General features: G+C 43.9%; 1 protein-coding gene across 7 annotated transcripts; it reads right to left on the bottom strand.

The window, feature by feature from the left end:
• Nucleotides 1–1,954: 1,954 nt before the first annotated feature.
• LOC130303900 (dentin sialophosphoprotein-like) lies at nucleotides 1,955–21,227 on the bottom strand. 7 transcript variants are annotated; one of them, XM_056551871.1, is made up of 3 exons: nucleotides 20,949–21,227; nucleotides 8,159–8,227; nucleotides 1,955–3,227 (listed from the first exon to the last, which is right to left on the bottom strand). In XM_056551871.1, the coding sequence occupies exons 2-3, from the start codon at nucleotides 8,210–8,212 to the stop codon at nucleotides 2,112–2,114; spliced, it is 1,170 nt and encodes a 389-aa protein (XP_056407846.1). In that variant the 5' UTR covers nucleotides 8,213–8,227; nucleotides 20,949–21,227; the 3' UTR covers nucleotides 1,955–2,111. The 7 variants fall into 7 exon arrangements, with proteins under 7 accessions (XP_056407846.1, XP_056407843.1, XP_056407842.1 ...); XM_056551868.1 differs by lacking the exon at nucleotides 20,949–21,227 and adding an exon at nucleotides 20,506–20,558; XM_056551867.1 differs by lacking the exon at nucleotides 20,949–21,227 and adding an exon at nucleotides 20,452–20,521.
• Between the last annotated feature and the right edge of the window lie 812 nt (nucleotides 21,228–22,039).

Here is a 22,039-nt window from a genome sequence, read left to right as displayed (position 1 = left end):
TCTTTTCACATGGCGATCAGACATGTGAAAAGTTGTTGATCGCACCGGGTCTCAATCCTGAGAACGGCTGTGATTGTGAATTATTAGACGGGGATGCGGGCGGCATCGGCATCAGGTCAAAAGTTGTTTTTAATTACAGTAAATGTTATACATTTTAAAAGGTCAAAAATTGTTTTTATTGACAGTAACATGTGGTGTCCCGGTACAGGACTTGGTCCTGTCCCTTGTCCCCGCAGCTAGAGTCCCCCCATGTCTATAGGGCTCTCCTGTAGGGCTTACCCCTAATCGTCTTAAGTAAAGTGTGTACTCATTTATTTAATGTATAGGAAAAATATGTATCGGACCTTAGTGGTTGTTACGCCGAGCGCTCCGGGTCCCCGCTCCTCCCCGGAGCGCTCGCTACACTTCCCTCACTGCAGCGCCCCGGTCGGTTCCACGGACCCGGGGCGCTGCGTTACCACCTCCGGCCGGGATGCGATTCGCGATGCGGGTAGCGCCCGCTCGCGATGCGCACCCCGGCTCCCGTACCTTACTCGCTCCCCGTCAGTTCTGTCCCGGCGCGCGCGGCCCCGCTCCCTAGGGCGCGCGCGCGCCGGGTCTTTGCGATTTAAAGGGCCACTGCACCGCTGATTGGTGCAGTGGTTCCAATTAGTGTTTACACCTGTGCACTTCCCTATATCACCTCACTTCCCCTTCACTCCCTCGCCGGATCTTGTTGCCCTAGTGCCAGTGAAAGCGTTCCTTGTGTGTTCCTTGCCTGTGATTCCAGACCTTCTGCCGTTGCCCCTGACTACGATCCTTGCTGCCTGCCCCGACCTTCTGCTACGTCCGACCTTGCTTCTGTCTACTCCCTTGTACCGCGCCTATCTTCAGCAGCCAGAGAGGTTGAGCCGTTGCTAGGGGATACGACCTGGTCACTACCGCCGCAGCAAGACCATCCCGCTTTGCGGCGGGCTCTGGTGAAAACCAGTAGTGACTTAGAACCGATCCTCTAGCACGGTCCACGCCAATCCCTCTCTGGCACAGAGGATCCACTACCTGCCAGCCGGCATCGTGACAGTGGTCATGTGATACACAGTTGTAATGTATAAAATGCTGAAGGACCTTTGGAGGTCTTGTGTTGTACCTAGAGTTCACTGGGTTCATAACTTACAGGTTCGCTGACCAATGAGCTTTGTCCCACCCTCTTAATATATAAGGGGCTGTAGCCACTAAATTCTCTCTCTTAGTTCCGGATTATCAAGCAAGCACAATCACCTCAGCAGAAATCTCAATTCATCTAGGCCCAAAGCCTAAGAACCTGCAGCCACTAAACGTGAGTTACTCAAAGCTCAAACTACTGAATTCTGTGTGACTACTATCAGCTCAAATATTCTAAAAAAGTAGCACAGTGGCTAGCATCCAAAGCTCATTGATTCCAAGTCCCAGCAAACCTGTGAGGAACCTGTATCCCGGTTCACTCTTGAAAAGACTGTTATGTTAAGGACTCCAGCTCATTCACAGATCTAATAGCCTTCTTTATTCACACGAAGTTACATGGATCACAGGTACAGGATGTGACGCGTTTCGGCCAGGTTCCGTGTTTGAATCTGTGGGCTTCGGGGTGAGCTGATCTACACATTTACTCTTATGTTAAGGACTGTTTCATAGATTTCGCAAGTAAAGTTTCTTCAGTTTACTTCATAAAATCTACTGTGGACATTCCGTTATTTTCCCTGCCGTTTGTGGGACGGTTGGCGGTAGGAACATTACTATTGAGGAAACCGTATCCTGGCGTCACAACATTCAAGGGTTAATACCACCAGACCCTACACAATTAACGCAACACCCTAGACACCATTACACTCTCCCGGCACCACAAACACTTTATACATTTAAAAAAATCATTATGTGCATACGCAATCTATTTTATGGTAAGCACAGAAAAGATATGCAGGAGAACTTTGATGCTTTTTATTGAAATGGATATATTTTCCTTATACAAAGTAGTGTCATATGAACCATGTGGTTAATATAAGATTACAGAATGATAAAGTACCATCTACCAACTGGTACACAATGCTCAAGGTTTGATTCCCTACATTTATAGTAACACTGATGATGCAATTGAGTCATCGATGTATCTCATTTTCTTCTATCACATCATTTTCTTCTATCACACCTGTGTCTTCCATGTTTTCTGCGCTGTATTCTAAGTGTGTGATGGACTCTGTGGAATGACTAGGGACATTCGAGTCGCTTGAATTACTAGATTCATTGGAAACAGAATCACTTGATTTACTAGATTCATCAGGCTCATTGGATTGACTTGATGTATCTTGACTCACTGAGTCACTTGAGGACCTAGATTTACTATGCTCATTGTTGCTCTCAGTTACTGGAGTCGTGAAAGCACTGTTTTGTACATTGGGCTCAGCCGATTCTAAAGGGTCACTTTCTTCTTCTAAAACAATTGCGTTATTAATGACATCACTGAAAGAGTCCTCTGATTCAGTATTGTAACTAGACTCATTTGAACTATCAGCTTCATTTGGCCCCGAGGGATTGCTAGATTCTGGGGAACCTGTGGGGTTGCCTGACTCATTCGAACTAATGGGATCAGATTCACTTGAGTCAGTGGTATCTGTGATATTTGAGGAGAAATCTTCTGCATTTTTGGTCCATCCCACAGACTCATTTTGATCTTGTGACTCATCATTCTCTTTGAAACTTTCTTGTGAGTCCCAGTCATAGGAAATGTCTGGTGACTGGTAAGGATCACTGGGAGTATCTTCATAGTCGATGCTTCTTTTTTGTAATTGTTTCATAATGCTTCCTTTTACCAGTTTGTGTTTCAACATGTCATTTTTAGGTATTTTTCTTGATGTGTTATAAACATTTTGATTTGAATGAATGATTTTATTTGGCCTGGGTTTTTTTCCACCGGTTTTCTTTTTTGGAAGTTTTTGGGGCAGGTGACTCAGATCTCTTCTATGTTGGATCTTTATTTTGGGACTTCTTCTTATCTCTATGTTGGATGTTTGTTTCCTGACCCCTGAATCGTCCTTCTTGGCTTGCATACCAATAATATTGTCATTTAATGACCGGTGCATTGTGGGATTCATTTTAGGTATTTCTGTTCTATATGGCTGCATCTGTTTGTTGGCAGAGTTTTCATGATGATCTCCATTATTCTCGTGATTGTCAATCCTCCTCAGACCTTCTTTGCGTTCTTGAGATATTGTGATCTTAAAAATAAATTTGTATATATTATTAACCACAAAAGTAGTCTGAAATGTTTCCAAAAATAGGTATTTACCATAATATAATGAATTTATCTATGCTTTTAATGAAAATAATAAGGTTCTTTCAGGCAGTTATTTCAGTGTGATGAAGATAAAGTAAAAGATTCTTTGGACATTAGATTAGGGCAGGGATGTGTCTGAACATAGGCATGCAGTATCTGAACAAAATTATGAGGCAGGTAGGTTAGGTAGGTAGGTACTTTTTAGAGATGAGTACCAATCGCTAAATTCAAATCTTGAGCAGCAGTGGTTATTCATTTTGTAGTTCCACTTTGCTAGCTCTCCCATTTCCTGGGACAGTCATACGAGATGTTTCAGGAAATCGCAACACTCTTTCTAGGTAAAACTTATGGGGGAAGATTTATCAAAACCTGTCCAGGTGAAAAGTTTCTGAGTTGCCAATAGCAACCAATCAGATAGCTTCTTTCATTTTTCACAGGCCTTTTCAAAAATGGGCAACTCAGCAACTTTTCCACTGGACAGGATTTGATAAATCTCCCCCATTGACTGGCACTGCTTGAAATACGGATTACACAATTCATACAGTACTTTTGCTCATCTCTACACAGCATGCATTAGTGTACATGGGGGTAATGCATACAATGCATTGAGAAAGTTCACTTTTTCACTTTTTGCTATGTTGCGAACTTAGGCTAAAATAAAAAAATATATTAAAAAAGCAGAGAAGTTTTCCCCCATCATTTTCACTTAATACTCCATAATAAATATTGCATTGGCAGAACCATTCAGACCCTTTACTTAGTTGAATCAGCGATTACTGCCTCCAGTCTTCTTGGGTAGAATGCTACAAGGTTTACACACCTGTATTTGGGATTTTTCTGGCATTCTTCTCTGCAGATCAAGCTCTGTCAGGTTGGATGAGGACCATAGGTGAAAGTTATTTTCAGGTCTCTCCAAAGATAATCAATTGGGTTCAAATCAGGGCTCTGGATAGGGCGCTTAAGAACATTCACAAAGTTGTCCTTAAGCCACTTTTTGTTGTAATGGCTGTGTGCTTAAGGTCATTGCCTTGTTAGAAGGTGAAGTTTTGGCTCAGGCTGAGGTCCAGAGCACACTGGTCAGGTTCTCATTAACAATATCTCTGTACTTTACTCTAAGCAAATTTTCCTCAACCCTGACCAGTCTCATCCAATCCCAACAGCTGAAACATCCCCACAGCATGATGCCACCACCATGCTTAACTGTAGGGATGGTATTGGATAGATGATGAAAAGTGCCTGGTTTCCGTCAGACATGATGTTTAGAATTGAGGCCAAAAATTTCAATCTTGGTTTCATCAGAGCATCTTGTTTCTTACAGTCTGAGAGTCCAATATTTGTAATTTTGCAAATGGCCTTGCAAGTAGTCATGTGTCTTTTACTAAGGAAAAGCTTATTTCTGGACACTCAATTGTATAGCCCAGATTGGAGTGCTACAGTGATGGTTGACCTAGGAAGTTTCTCCCACCTACAAACAAGGTCTTTGTAGCTCAGCCAGAGTGACCATTGGGTTCTTGGTCACCTTTCTTACCTTGACCCTTGTCCCATGATTACTTATTTTGATGGGACGGCCATCTTTAGGAGGTTCTGGGTTGTTCCAACTTCAATTTACCAATTATGGAGGCCATTGGGGTCTTGGGAACTTATCCAAACCTGTGCATTTGTACAATTGTGTCTCTGAACTCTACAGGCAGTTCTTTGCACCTCATGGCTTGATTTTTGTTCCGATATGCATTGTCAGCTGTGACGACCTTATATAGGTGTGTGTGTATTTCTAAATCATCTGAATTTACGACAGGTGACTCCAATCAAAGTGCAGAAACATCCCAGAAATGATTAGGAGAAATGGGAGGTCCCTAGAGCTTCAAGTGTAATAAGAAAGGGTCTGAATACTTTTACTTTTTCATTTTGAATACATTTGCACAAAATTGTTAAATTCTTTTTTCACATTCTTATAATGGGATATTGAGTGCAAAATAATTGGGAGAAATAGATTTTTTATTTATTTAGCACAAGGCCGCAACATAATGAATTGTGATAAATCTAGGGTTTTATACCCATGTCACGTTAATGTTGCAGTGGATTGCATTAAAAAAATGCATGGTATTGTGGCAATTTGAAAAAATTGTGGTAAAAATCATGACATGTAACGTGATACTAAAGCTTTGGCTTGAGTCTAAATAAGCCTACAGGTTGCAGCTACAATTTAGGACAGCAGTAATTTACTAGAATAAAATCCACAGTCACAAAGAGCAAAATATACTTATAACAGGGGTGGTTAACCTTTTTCCTGCCAAGGGCCATTTAAATATTTATGCACTCATTTTCAGGCCGTGAAAAATTATCCACTTAAAAATTAGCCAGCCATATTGTCAAACATTTAAACCGTAAATCCAGCAATGTTCCGGCCGAAGGATATCATTTTAAAATTCACAGGGGACTTCTGAGCCTAAGACTTGCCCCGAGACTATCACAATCTGGAGAGTGATTTGTCGAAGGTCCCATAGACTTGAATGGGACTGCTGGCAAATTGATACCGTATTTATCGGGGTATACCACGCACCGGCCTATGACATGCACCCTCATTTTACCAAGGATATTTTGTTAAAAAAAGTTTTTTACCCAAATATCCTTGGTAAAATGAGGGTGTGTGTGTGCATGCGTATACCCTGATACACTCCGAGGAAAGGCAGGGGGAGAGGGGCCGTCACTGCCCGCTTCTCTCCCCCTGCCTTTCCTGGGGTCTAGAGCCCTGCTGCCGCCGCTTCTCTCCCGTTGGCTATCTGCGCCGCTGCCCGTTCTTTCCTCCTGACTATCGGTGCCGGCGCCGATAGCCAGGGGGAGAGAAGGGGCAGCGGCACTCATTGCCGGCGCCGCTGCCCCGTTGCCTCCCCCTTCCCCGGTTGTATAATTACCTGTTGCCGGGGTCGGGTCTGCGCAGCTTCAGGCCTCGGGTTTGCGTCCCCTGCGTCGTTGCTATGCAGTGCACCGCGCGGCGCAATGACAAGTGACGAGAGACCCCGGAAGAAGTTTGGTGACGAAACGTCGGGTGCAGGAGGACCAACTACTGTCTCCACTAGGCAAGTTATTATATTATATATTCTAATTTTCAGTGTTAGGCAGCGGCCTTTGCCCCTATTGGCACTTTTTCACAATAGAGGGCAACTTATTAAAGGTGCCTACTGTTTATTGCACCTTAGTGTCTAATGTTTACAATACATTGGCTCAACACATGGCCAGAACTTGCTGCTGTACACTATCTTGACCTCCTTTTCTCTTTTCCCTTGGTTGTCCCTGGTTGGATATGCCCATTACAAGGGCTATATATATCATGTGTAATTTTTATGCGATTTTAAATGTCTGTTTTAGTCATGTTCAATAAAGTTTTTTGATACATTGATCTATATACGCTGTTTCACTGTGTATTTAACTTAGTTATAGCGTATGATCGTTTGCCATTGGCGATTGCTGTTTTGTGCCATGCAGTGCATAGCAACGACGCATGGGACGCACACCGGAGGCCTGAAGCAGCGCGGACCCGACCCCGGCAACAGGTAATTATACAACCGGGGATGGGGGAGGCAACGGGGCAGCGGCGCCGGCAATGGGTGCCACTGCCCCTTCTCTCCCCCTGTCTGTCGGCGCTGCTGCCCCATTGCCGGCGTTGCTTCTCTCCCCCTGGCTATCAGCGCCGGGGCAGCGCCACAGATAGCCAGGGGGAGAGAACGGGCAGCGGCACCGATAGCTAGGGGGAGAGAAGGGCCAGCAGCAGGGCTCTAGACCCCAGGACAGGCAGGGGCAGAGAAGCCAGCAGCGACGGCAGGTCTCTGCACCTGCAAAGCCGCTGCAGTTCATTGATTTAAAGGGGCCGCTTTAAATCATTGAACTGCAGCGGCTTATCGGCGTATAACACGCAGGTAGACTTTAGGCTAAAAATTTTTGCCTAAAAAGTGTGTGTTATATGCCGATAAATACGAAAGATTGTTCAGATAGATTCATAGATAGGCTCAAATGTTCCTTGGGAATTTTAAAAATACATCCTGCAGCTGGAACATTGCTGGATGTACTCTTAACTGAACTCCTAATGTGATGGCTGGAACTGCTTCTCTTTGGTAAGGCTTGTGATGCTGCTATTGATAATTTTGCTACTCACAACTGCTTTTCAAGGTTTGCGCCAGTCAGTCAAGTTCAGACCAGTCTAAAGCATATCTCAGGCAAGCAAGAAGTTAGCCAAGGAGGACTACATGTCTCATACTGCCTAGAAGCAACTGTGATTCCTGAAGCATTGTTCAGCAAACATTGCATAAAATATTGAACTGTTCCTATTTATCCTGCAAGTTACTGAAAGTAAATTTAAAGTTGTTTCCGTAACCATGCATCTGTGGTCTTTATTGCCTCAGCACTTGGCCAAGAAAGTTACTTATCCTTGGATTGTGGAGGTTAACACTACCCTGGTGTCACTCTATTCCAGTTACAACACCACGTCAATTCACTACACATGCCACCCCACCCCATTAGCTACCATAGATGCCCTAGTGGGGCATATTGTTGCCTGCAGCCTTCAAGCCTCAAGGTCTAGGATGTGTTAGGACACTTGTGGCAGTGCCACGTCACATCTTTCCTACCAGAATGTCACAGCACCCCTGGTCGGTCCTTGCAGCACACTGATTGGAAACCATTGGCTGGCTGGATAAGATAATGTCACGAGCCTTATTTGATACTACTACTTAATGTTTCAAAGTCACAGACTGTGAGAGCTTTGGTGACAGATGTTCTTTATAGGAGCTGTGTCTGGACTCTGGACACACATCAACTTTGATTTTGTAAAATAAAGAAACTGTAAGTTTATTTGTTTACTATTAAGGTTTTACTTACTGGTGATGCAAGAGTTAAACCAAGGAGATATCCATAAAAGAGAAACGTTTTCATTCTTGAAACAGGAATCTAAAAAATATTTTACATGTATTACATTTTATAAATATACAAATAAATAATTCAAATTTTAATTTCCATTTCCATTTTTTTTTTAAAGAAAACTGCCCTAAATTGCAGTTCATATGGGAATTAAAAAGGATGTACACTTTTCAGTTTTTGCTGCACTCTGGGTATCCACATGGGCAAGGGGGTGTGGCTTCCTGCACAACTATGTGCAACTTGCACAAGAGCTGGCTCAGGTTTCACCAAGTGTCACATCATCATCATATGTGTCCGTAGGATTATGCCTTTATGAGATCTTCAGCTGCTTATTAAAGGACATCTGACGCAAAATACAACTTATCCCCTATTCACAGGATAGGGGATAAGTGTCTAATAGCGGGGGGTCCGACTGCTGGGACCCCCGCGATCTCCCAAACGGGGCCCTGCATTGCCACTCGATGTGAGCAGCTAATGCACGTAGGGTCAACCTCTCTGAGGTCGACAGTATGCCCCCTCCACGCCCCCTCCCCATACAGTTCTATGGGAGAGGTGGAGAGGCACGAACGCTGCCTCCCCGCCTCTCCCATAGAGATACATGGAGGAGGCATGTCGGCCATGACGTCACGCTGCGGCCGGCATACCTCCTGCAAGGGAGAGCCGTGGCCCCGTGCAGGAGATTGAAGAGAGTCTCAGCAGTCAGACCCCCTCCCCGCAATTAAACACTTATCCTGTGGATAAGGTAGAAGTTGTATTTTGCTGCAGATGTCTTTTAAACATTTTTGTTGAAGCTCTATGATGATTCATGATAGCAGTATAAGCTCTGGTCACTAACCTGATTATGTGCTTCATTTTGGGTATGCCACCTCTGTCTATGATATTGTGAACAGCCAACAGTGCAAATCTGCATGGGAGTGGGCATCAACTCTTACACTACACAGGTGATGTTAGCGAGTGATGTCAGCTATGTGCAAAGACAGTTTAAGAAATGCAGCATCGCTGTTACGCCAGATGCATATCGGACAGATTAGCTGTCTAGTTATTGGAATAAAATTTCAAATAATTATAATTTCAATTTTTTTTACATTTTTGATTAGCAGATTTTTTTTTTATTTTTTTTATTTTTTCTAAACTGTTTACTTAAATTTAAAATTGCAAGGCAGTACATGAAGGACAGGGTAGAAGCATGCATGCAGCATGTCATGTGTATTTTGAACAACAAAAAATAATATTGACTATGCCCCTCCCCCTCATTACATTTTCAAGAAGAGGCAGAGAATGGAAACATAAAAATTGTTCCCCTTCCATTTTGCGGATGCCTATGATAGCGAGTCACTGATAATAACTACTCTATTATACCAGTGGCAGATCCAGGGGGGGCAACAGGGCAATTGCCCCCCCCCCAAGATTGCTGCCCCCCACCCCCTAGCATGGAGGAGCCAAAGCTGTAAGCTCCCGCTTCACCATTCACTAACCTTTCACACACGTTGTGAGTACACAGCGTATGAGCTGTGGGGACACGATCCACTGCAGGCCGGCGCAATGACGTCACATCATTGCGCCGGCGCCCGGAGATCCCGTCCCCATGACCCGCATCCTGTAAGTAAGAAGAGTATGCTCAGGGCCCAGGGGATTAGGGGAACAGAATATGTGCCACTGTTAGGGGCACTATATCATACAGGAGGAGGGGGGGAGGGGGATTTAAAAACTTGGGGGGCAGAGAAAAGGCAATATTTAATGTGAGGGGCTGCAGGGCAAAGCACAGGGGTCATTATATGTGAAGAGCAAATGATGGGGGCCCCCTGTGCTGTTCCCCTCACATATAATGCCCCCTGTTCTGTGCCCCTCACATATAATGCCCCCTGTTCTGTGCCCCACACATATAAATTATATGTGTGGGGCACAGCACAGGGGGCATTATATGTGAGGGGCACAGCACAGGGGGCATTATATGTGTGGGGCACAGCACAGGGGGCATTATATGATGTAATGCGCCCTGTTCTGTGCTCCACACATATAATGCCCCCTTTGCTGTGCTCCACACATATAATGCCCCCTGTGCTGTGCCCCACACATATAATGCCCCCATCATGTGCCCCTCATATATAATCCCCCCATCGTGCACCCCTCGCATATAATGCCCCCTGTGCTGTGCTCCTCACATATAATGCCCCCATCATGCGCCTCACATATGATGCCCCCTGTGCTTTGCCCCACACATATAATGCTCCCCTGTGCTGTGCCCCACACATATAATGCCCCCTTCATGTGCCCCTCATATATAATGCCCCCATCGTGCGCCCCTCGCATATAATGCCCCCTGTGCTGTGCTCCTCTCATATAATGCCCCCATCATGCGCCCCTCACATATGATGCCCCCTGTGCTTTGCCCCTCACATATAATGTCCCTGTGCTGTGCGCCACACATACAATGCCCCCTGTGCTGTGCCCAACACATATAATGCCCACATCATACGCCCCTCATATATAATGCCCCCATCATGCGCCCCTCACATATAATTCTCCCTCTTCTGTGCCCCTCACATATAATGCTCCTGTCATGTGCCCCAAACATATAATGCCCCCTGTGCTGTGCCCCTCACATATAATGCCCCCTTAGGGCACAGGACAGGGGGCATTATATGTGAGGGGCACAGCACAGGGGGCATTATATGTGAGGGGCACAGCACAGGGGGCATTATATGTGAGGGACACATAATGGGGGCATTATATGTGAGGGACACATGATGGGGCATTATATATGAGGGGCGCATGATGGGGGCATTATATGTGAGGGGCACATGATGGGGGCATTATATGTGAGGGGCAAAGAACTGGGGCATTATATGTGAGGGGCAAAGAATGGGGGCATTATATGTGATGGGCACAGCACAGGGGGCATTATATGTTAGGGGTACAGGACAGGGGGCATTATTATTATGTGGGGGGAACAGGACGGGTCATAATTATATGTAGGGGCAAAAGAGGGGGCATTATTACTACAGTGGTCCCTCAACATACGATGGTAATTCGTTCCAAACGAGCCATCGTTTGTCGAATTCATCGTATGTTGAGGGATTCGTGCAATGTAAAGTATAGGAAGCTGCTGTCTTCTCCGGTCCTCTGCTGTCTTCTCCGGTCCTCTGCTTTCTTCCGCAAGGCCTTACTGGGCCTGCGTAGCGACGTCATTACGCCGATGCGTACGCCATTTCTATTGGATGACGTCCGCAGCAGCGTATTGACGTCATCGGAGAGGGCCGAAAAGACACCGGAAGACCAGCGCTGGACCCGGAGGGCACCCCGGAGCATCGTGGAGGGGCTGCTATCTGGCAGCAGCTTAAGCATTTGGCGCTGCCAGATAGCACTTAATGCGATGGCCCCGACATAAAAAAGCATCGTATGTCGATGCTGACATCGACATGTGATGGCCTCTGAGAGGCCATCGTATGACGATTTCATCATATGTCGGGGCCATCGTAGGTCGGGGGGTCACTGTATATGTGAAAGCACAGTGTTTTACATTTCAGAAGTATAGTGTATATTATGAGGAATTTCTGGGGTGGTACCTTTTTTATGGGCCACAATACATTACGGTATTGTATTCAGAGGGTGCACTGCACAGCAAGTTATATTCAGAGAGTGCAGAGTATAGTGGTATTAAATTTAGAGGGCACAGTGTGTGGTAGTATTATATTCAGAGGGTGCAGTGTGTGGTAGTATTATATTCAGAGGGTGCAGTGTGTGATAGTATTATATTCAGAGGGTACGGTGTCTGGTGGTATTATATTCAGAGGGTACAGTGTGTTGTATATTCAGGGGGTAAAGTGTGTCAGAATTATATTCAGAGGGTGTGTGCCAGTATTATATTCAAAGAAGACCGTGTTTGGCAGTATTATAATAATTATTGTTTTCATATAGAGGATCAGAATCGCTGACATAGGGAGGAGCCATCTAGGCGTCACATTCTGCAGAGAGAAGATTTAGTTGGAACAAATCCTGGCGGTATGTTCCATCTGAATTAGATACAGTGGGGATCAAAAGTTTGGGCACCCCAGGTAAAAATTTGTATTAATGTGCATAAAGAAGCCAAGGAAAGATGGAAAAATCTCCAAAAGGCATCAAATTACAGATTAGACATTCTTATAATGTGTCAACAAAAGTTAGATTTTATTTCCATCATTTACACTTTCAAAATAACAGAAAACAAAAAAATGGCGTCTGCAAAAGTTTGGGCACCCTGCAGAGTTAATATCTTGTACCGCCCCCTTTGGCAAGTATCACAGCTTGTAAACACTTTTTGTAGCCAGCCAAGAGTCTTTCAATTCTTGTTTGAGGTATCTTTGCCCATTCTTCCTTACAAAAGTCTTCCAGTTCTTTGAGATTTCTGGGCTGCCTGTCACGCACTGCTCTTTTAAGGTCTATCCAAAGATTTTCAATTATGTTGAGGTCAGGAGATTGTGAAGGCCATGGCAAAACCTTCAGTTTACGCCTCTTGATGTAATCCCTCATGGATTTCGAGGTGTGTTTAGGATCAATATCCATTTGTAGAAGCCATCCTCTCTTTAACTTCAGCATTTTCACAGATGGCATCAAGTTAGCATCCAAAATTTGCTGAAATGTTATTGATTACATTTTTCCTTCTACTCGTGAGATATTCCCTGTGCCACTGGCTGCAATACAGCCCCAAAGCATGATTAATGCACCCCATGCTTAACAGTTGTACAGAGGTTCTTTTCATTAAATTCTGTTCCCCTTCTTCTCCAAATGTACCTTTGCTCATTCCAGCCAAAAAGTTCAATTTTAACCTCATTGGTCCACAGAACTTGTTTCCAGAATGCATCAGACTTGTCTATATGTTCATTTGCAAAGTTCAAACGCTGATTTTTTGTAGTGAGGATGCTGAAGAGGTTTTCTTCTGATGACTCTTCCATGAAGACCATATAAAGACAAGTATCTCTTTACAGTGGAATAGTGTACCACAACTACAGTTTCTGCCAGATCTTTCTGGAGGGATTGTGCAGTCAAACATGGGGTTTGAATTGTTTTTCTCACAATCCTGCAAGCTGTTCTGTCTGATATTTTTCTTGGTCTTCCAGTTCTTGCTTTAACTTCCACTGTTCCTGATGACTGCCATTTCTCAATTACATTCCAAACAAAGGATATTGACATCTGTAAACGTTTTGCTATTTTCTTATAGCCTTCTCCAGCTTTGTGAGCGTCAACTATTTTCAGCTTCAGATTTCTAGACAACTGCTTAGAAGAACCCATGGTGCTGATTGTTGGGGCAAGGTCAGATGAGATTGACATCACCTGGTCTTCCCAGATGATGATTGAGAACAATCCATGACACTGGCAGGTCTCAGCTTTGGAAAGGGGGCAGTGCATGCTATATTCTGCAGGGTGCCCAAACTTTTGCAGATGCCATTTTTTTGTTTTCTGTTATTTTGAAAGTGTAAATGATGGAAATAAAATCTAACTTTTGTTGACATATTATAAGAATGTCTAATCTGTAATTTGATGCCTTTTGGAGATTTTTCCATCTTTCCTTGGCTTCTTTATGCACTTTAATACAAATTTTTACCTGGGGTGCCCAAACTTTTGATCCCCACTGTAAGGAAAGACTATAGAGAAGATGTCACCTGTAGTCACTGATATCATAGTGTATCCTCCTCACTATGTCCCATCAAAGCTGTAGTCAATTGTAAGTTCTGCAGTTATGAAGGGTGAAACAACAACTCCCAGCATCCCCTTACCACTGCTTAGGTCATACTGTGAATTTTAGTTTTAAATGGTAAAATCTTCTTTAGCACTTTGCCATTCTGTGGCAGTTGGTATATTTGATTACTATTCTGACATGTGAACATGGCCTGAGAGTCTCAAACAAGGTTAGGACTGTATGATACATTTAATAATATTGTAAGTTCCGTAAGCAACATCTTATTTTCTGTCCGCCAACACAGAATACTCTAATAGTGCCCCTCCCAAGAGTAGACTCTGGATCCGCCCCTGTATTATACTAGATAACCAGGGATGTACCCTTTAATAAATTTACTGCTTTAGACTACCAAAGATCCTACTACTTTGCAGGTGCTATTGGGTACAGGGCTACTAAGCTGGCACTGTTTATGGGAGTCACTTGTTGGCACTATGTGTTTTTTTGTTTATGTGGGGAAAACTTTTCTTGCTATGAAAAATGCTGTTGATCTGGACACTCTGATGTTACCCCTTAACAAAACCCTGTGTACTCCTCCTGGATCATATCACATTATATTGAGGGAACTCATAGTGTTTTCTTTATGGAATCAGAGATGATTCTGATAATTACAGTACACCCATTGTGTACAACATCAAAGATTTTGTCAATGTGTACATGGAGAAGTAGAACTTTTGTCATTTTAAGAACTAGTACAGAGAAGTCTATAATTACTGGGACTATCCTTGGAAATACACAACAACAACTATGTGTGTGGTACTGCCGAGACTATTATAGGGCAGTGCCACCAATTATACGACCACTTGGCATGGTCATAAAGCCATTGAAATATATGTTATGTATGCCTAATATATTTAAACTTCTTACAGAAGTACAGCTGGCAAGTACAATTCTTCTTCTCTGCAAAAGGTCAATAAGGGGTACTCCTTTACTACTTTAAAAGTTCTGTACTTGGGTATCTCCGGTGCTCCCATAGACAGTGCATGGAGAGATGGGCCCTGTTCCAGAGATTGTGGAGGTCCCAATGGTCAGGCCCCCTGTGATTAGACACTTATCCTGAGTTAGTGGACTACCTCTTTAAGTTGTAGCTCAAAACTGAATGGTTAAAGCTATTGGCAATTTATCCTACATGAAATTTGACTAGGCCTGGGTATAAGAACTATGCTTTCTGAATGTCAGTGTTGGAAAAATTGACCAACTGTAACATGGTCATCCTCTAAATTCTTTTCAGAGCATCTTATCTGTATACTATATAGTTCCATCTTAAGGGAACTTGGAGACGTGACATCTTATCTGTATACTATATAGTTCCATCTTAAGGGAACTTGGAGACGTGACAGCTGGATCTGTAAGTAAGTGAGACTATTAGCCATGTTTACACAGAGGAATTTCTGTACTGAACTCCGCAGCAATATTGCACTCGGAAATTCTGCTGCAGCTGCATCCCATGGATTTCAGAAATAATTGCCGTCTATGGAGACGGGGCATGTCTGAGCAGTCCTAGCACCGGCGGAACATACATGTTTTCAGGCATTCTGTGGTGTGAACAGAGCCTTCATCAGACATCAGAGGTGGAAGGCTACAGAGTAATGAGAAAAATGGAACCCTTCTGTTTCAGTGGCTCTAAAAAAAATATCTAAAATGCAGATATCCACACAAAGATCTCGTATAATGCATTATGTTATTTATTATAGTTAATAAAATGTATATTTATTTAAAGGGGTACTCTGGCCCTAAGACATCTTATCCACTATCCAAAGGCTAGGAGATAAGATGTCTGATCGTGGGGATCCCCATCTCTCGTGCAGCACCCCCTACCATAGGCTGCACCCCCTACCATAGGCTTGCATTGATGGGGTGGGGCGTGATGTAACAATGGGGCGGGGCCAGGACGTTATGATACTCCAGCCCCGTGGTCGTGAGTCTTCGGACACAGAGCGATCATCATTTCATACAGCTGAGACAGGTGGGTGCTGCATGAGAGATTGCGGGTGTCCCCAGCAGCGGGACCCCTGCGATGAGACATCTTATCCCCTATCCTTTGGATAGGGGATATGATGTCTTAGGGCCAGAGTACCCCTTTAAGGAAAACTACAATTTCCATTATCATATTTCATATAGATGTATCCAGCTGATGCATGTGCTTTTGAGTGATAGCACTAGAGCCTCACAGTTATATTGTCTAAGGAAGCATAGCCCTTCAGAAAAGAAGGCATTGGTACTTGTGCAGACTCATCTTGAATATAAAGTCTTTAAACTCTAAAGGGGTTATATTAACTAGAGTTAAGCACACTTAAAGTTCTGTATAACTCTGCCAAGGTCATCTAGGAATCAGATGCGTAGCTTGTAGCTTCTGAGCCCAAAAGCAAAATCTGCAATAGGGCCCCATATGCCAATTATAATACTGGTCTCTTTTAGGACAGATGTGCTTTGGGGCCCCCTTAGGCACCAGGGCCCGATGTGACTGCTACCTCTGCTACCTCTATAGCTGCGCACCTGCTAGGAATGTATTTAAGTAGTTTTAAAGTGGTTTTAAGGCTAAGTTAAAGGGGTACTTTTTTTTTTTTTTTAAATCAACTGGTGCCAGAAAGTTAAACAGATTTGTAAATGATTTCTATTTAAAAATCTTAACCCTTTCAGTACTTACCAGCTGCTGTATGTTCCAGAGGAAGTTCTTTTCTTTTTGAATTTATTTTTTGTCTCACTACAGTGCTCTCTGCTGACACCTCTGTCCATGTCAGGAACTAATCCTCATAGCAAATCCACATAGCAAATCTATCCTGTTCCGGACAGTTTCTAAAATGGACAGAGGTGTCAGCAGAGAGCACTGTGGTCAGACAGAAAGGAAATTTAAAAAGAAAAGAACTTCCTGTGGAGCATATAGCAGTTGATAAGTACTGAAAGGATTAAGATTTTTAAATAGAAGTCATTTACAAATCTGTTTAACTTTCTGGCACCAGTTGATTTAAATAAATAAATAAATAAATGTTTTTCCAGGGGAGGTCCCATTTTTATGTCAAGGTATCACCTACACTACCTCTGCAACACACTCCAAAAGCTGACTGTCTTCACACAATAATGCTATCCTTTTGTTTAGCACTAGTGGGGGATGGGGAGCAAAGATAGAAATGATGGAACAGACCATCTAGACTGATATTTCCATCACACTATGTAACTGTAGACGTTATTGTCAGAATTCTTCCTCCTCCTGAGAAAACCTTGAACCAGTCAACCAGTCCACAATGGCCTTATTATCCTTCAAAACTAAACTTCCCCTGAAAGACAGTGATCATTTTTCCTTCTTGATGCTGCTGCTAGTAATAAAACCAGGCACTTGGCTGCTGCTGCTATATCTACTTGGCCTGGGCAAATGGGGGGTGCCCACAGAGCTGCTACTTCCACCAACATGCTTACTTGCAAAGAACATGGCAGGGGTGCTCTTTCCTCTACCCCTTCCTCTGTCAATCATTTATTTAAGAGACATTTTTTATTAACTAGATTTGGAGGTTATTGTTATGTTTTGGGGTAATTTGGTTCTCACCAAGTAGTTAAGTTTTGGAGAATATATTCTACATAGAAACACTTTTAATGTGTATTAAATCCAGGTACATATATTATATGTTTGATTAAACCCAGAAAATACAGGTAACTTGGCCTGAAAAAATCAGGGGCGTAGCTAGAAACCTGGGCCCCCCCTACCCATTACCCCCCCCCTGACGACCTGCTTTCCCAATCCCTGAGGACCCCCTTACTCGGCCTCAGCCACACAAAGATATCAATGACTACAGCACAGATGGGACACAGTCAGGAGAACACACAGTGATTTAGGTGACTTACAGACAGGGCCGGACTGGGACCAAAAATATGCCCGGGCATTTTAAAATAAGCAGCTCATTTTTATGGTGGGGGTCTGACTGATGGGACTCCCACCAATCCCCTTGGTTCAAGTGGCTCTCCAGATGTGGGAAAGCTGCAACTCCCATCATGACTGAAGAGCCTCAGGATTTATGGGAGTTGTAGATTTGCAACAGCTGGATTGGAGTACAGTGTCAGCCATCATAACTACAGAACTTACAAGTGACTACAGCTCTGATGGGACAGTGAGGAGAATACACAATGATATCAGTGACCTGAGTGACGTCTTCTCTGTTGTCTTTCCTTTTCTTCCTCATCTGGTCCAGACGTCAGGACAACTTCCAGCTCCATCTTCTCTGCAGTCTAACACCCGGACATCATAGGTTCCTTAATTTGTCAGCAGATCCTCATCCTCTGTATGAAGACAATAATCATTAGATTTCTGCCAAATACTGTACCCCTGAATATAATACTGTCAACCACTCTACCCCCTGAACATAATAATTCCAAATACTGTACCCCCTGAATATAATACTGCCACCTACTGTACCCCCTGAATATAATACTGCCACCCACTGTACCCCCTGAATATAATACTGCCACCCACTGTACCCCCTGAATATAATACTGCCACCTACTGTACCCCTGAATATAATACTGCCACCCACTGTACCCCCTGAATATAATACTGCCACCCACTGTACCCCCTGAATATAATACTGCCACACACTGTACCCCCTGTATATAATACTGCCACCTACTGTACCCCCTGAATATATTACTGCCACCCACTGTAACCCCTGAATATAATACTGCCACACACTGTACCCCCTGAATATAATACTGCCCAATACTGTACCCCCTGAATATAAAACTGTACTGCCAAATACTGTACCACCTGAATATAACCCTGCCTCACACTGCACCATCTAAATATATTATTGCCACACATCGTACCCCCTGAATATAATACTGCCATATACTGTATCCCTGACTATAATACTGTCACACACTGGGCCCCTGAATATAATACTGCCACACACTGAACCCTCTCAATATAATACTGCCACACACTGAACCCTCTCAATATAATACTGCCACACACTGTACCCCTGAATATAGTCCTGTCAACCACTGTACCCCTAAATATAATACTGTCACACACTGTACCCTCTAAATATATTATTGCCACACACTGTACCCCCTGAATATAACACAAGTACACATTTTTACCACCTGAGTAAAATACTACCACACACTGTAGCCTCTAAATATAACCCTGCTATACGCAGTACCCTGAATATAATATAAATCTTTCTCCCGATTCCTTTGTTCCAACCTTTTCCCTCTAGACTTGTAAGTCCTGTTCATGCTCCCCTGAACTCCCCCTACATTCCTAAGTCCTTTCCCATGTAAATAACATCACTCCCCTACCACCAACATACAGTCCCATGTAAATAACATCACTCCTATACCACCAACATACAGTCCCATGAAAATAACATCACTCCTATACCACCAACATACAGTCCCATGTAAATAACATCACTCCCCTACCACCAACATACAGTCCCATGTAAATAACATCACTCCTATACCACCAACATACAGTTCCATGTAAATAACATCACTCCCATACCACCAATATACAGTCCCATGTAAATGACATCACTCCTATACCACCAATATACAGTCCCATGTAAATAACATCACTACCCTACCACCAACATACAGTCCCATGTAAATAACATCACTCCCATGCCACCAATATACAGTACCATGTAAATAACATTACTCCCCTACCAACCAACATACAGTCCCATGTAAATAACATCACTCCTATACCACCAACATACAGTCCCATGTAAATAATATCACTCCCCTACCCCCAACATACAGTCCCATGTAAATAACATCACTCCCCTACCATCAATATACAGTCCCATGTAAATAACATCACTCCTATACCCCCCAACATACAGTCCCATGTAAATAACATCACTCCTATACCACCAATATACAGTCCCATGTAAATACCATCACTCCCTCTACCACCAATATACAGTCCCATGTAAATAACATCACTCCCCTACCACCAACATACAGTCCCATGTACATACCATCACTCCCCCTACCACCAGCATACAGTCCCATGTAAATAACATCACTCCTATACCACTAATATACAGTACCATGTAAATAACATCACTCCCCCTACCACAAACATACAGTCCCATGTAAATAATATCACTCCCCTACCACCAACATACAGTCCCATGTAAATAACATCACTCCTATACCACCAACATACAGTCCCATGTAAATACCATCACTCCCCCTACCGCCAACATACAGTCCCATGTAAATAACATCACTCCTATACCACCAATATACAGACCCTTGTAAATAACATCTCTCCCATACCACCAATATACAGTCCCATATAAATAACATCACTCCCCTACCATCAACAAACAGTCCCATGTAAATAACATCACTCCTATACCACCAATATACAGTCCCATATAAATAACATCACTCCTATACCACCAATATACAGTCCCATATAAATAACATCACTCCTATACCACCAACAAACAGTCCCATGTAAATGACATCACTCCTATACCACCAATATACAGTCCCATGTAAATAACATCACGCCAATGCTTGTCTCCATTCCTACGGGAGGTCCCTGTTGCTTTTTCATGGCGATACTAATGGGGGAAATGTATCCAACCTTGTGCAGTGGAACAATAGAGCAGTTGCCCAGAGCAACCAATTACATTTCAGATTTTTCAGAGGCCTTTTTTTTAAAATGAAAGCTGGAATCTGATTGGTTGCTATGGGCAACTGCTCCAGTGTTCCTCCAGCATGCCCGGACAGCCCTTCAGCTATTGTAAAACTACAACTCTCAGTATGCCCAAGCAGCCACTGGCTGTCTGGGCTTGCTGGGAGTTTCAGTTTTGCAATATCTGGAAATCTGGTGTACTAGTTTGTCTCAGTATTAGAGGAAGGCATTCTGTATAGTAAAAGCCCCACACACACTCCATCATCAGTGCCCCCCTCCCTCATCATTACATACGCACCCTGTCCTTGGTCTCCTAATCAACATTACTTCACATCCCCCCCCCCCCCCCCCTCATCATAATTACACCTCCCACCAATCCCGGCTCTACTCACCTTCCTGAAGCTGAATGGTGCAAGGCTGGAGAGACTGCTGCTCCTGTCACTGACAGCTCCCGGGGATAAATCTTGCGGGGTCAGAGGCTGTGACAGGTCACGTGCTTGCCTGCGCTGCTCTCATCAGCCCTCTGCCTCTCCATCTGACCCTGCTGCAGCAACAGGGCCCCCACTTTTTAAAAAAGTGCTGGCAGCGGCGGGCCCGGGACCTGTTTCTGCAACGTATAGTATAGTGAAGTGGCAGGGGGGCCCTGCGGGTCCCCCGGGCTATGGGGCCCGGTCGCGATTGCGACCCTTGTGACCTCTATAGCTACGCCACTGTTCCAAATTCACTCTTGCTTTGTATTGTAATGCGATAGCTTTTATGAGGTCGTACTGCAGTGACACTGCTGGGATCTGTAGTGCACCACCTGGACTCACTAATGCAGAGAGATGACAGGTGGTGTCTGAGGTCAGCCCACTGCTAAATGCTTTTCTCATCCTGCTTTGCATTGTAATGTGATAGTTTTTATGGCCTTGCTCTGCAGTGACACTGCTGGGATCTGTAGTGCACCACCTGGACTCACTAATGCAGAGAGATGACAGGTGGTGTCTGAGGTCAGCCCACTGCTAAATGCTTTTCTCATCCTGCTTTGCATTGTAATGTGATAGTTTTTATGGCCTTGCTCTGCAGTGACACTGCTGGGATCTGTAGTGCACCACCTGGACTCACTAATGCAGAGAGATGACAGGTGGTGTCTGAGGTCAGCCCACTGCTAAATGCTTTTCTCATCCTGCTTTGCATTGTAATGTGATAGTTTTTATGGCCTTGCTCTGCAGTGACACTGCTGGGATCTGTAGTGCACCACCTGGACTCACTAATGCAGAGAGATGACAGGTGGTGTCTGAGGTCAGCCCACTGCTAAATGCTTTTCTCATCCTGCTTTGCATTGTAATGTGATAGTTTTTATGGCTTGCTCTGCAGTGACACTGCTGGCATCTGCAGTGCATGAATTGGACACAATAATGCAGGGAGGTGACAGGAGGTAACTGTCTGAGGTCAGCCCACTGCTAAAAGCTTTGCTCAGCCTGCTTTCTATTAGATTTGTAAA

The sequence above is a fragment of the Hyla sarda genome, chromosome 1 (genome assembly GCF_029499605.1).
Source record: "Hyla sarda isolate aHylSar1 chromosome 1, aHylSar1.hap1, whole genome shotgun sequence".
Lineage (NCBI taxonomy): Eukaryota > Metazoa > Chordata > Amphibia > Anura > Hylidae > Hyla > Hyla sarda.
The sequence above is the reverse complement of the archived record's forward strand: the minus strand, read 5'-3'. Positions and strand labels throughout refer to the sequence as shown.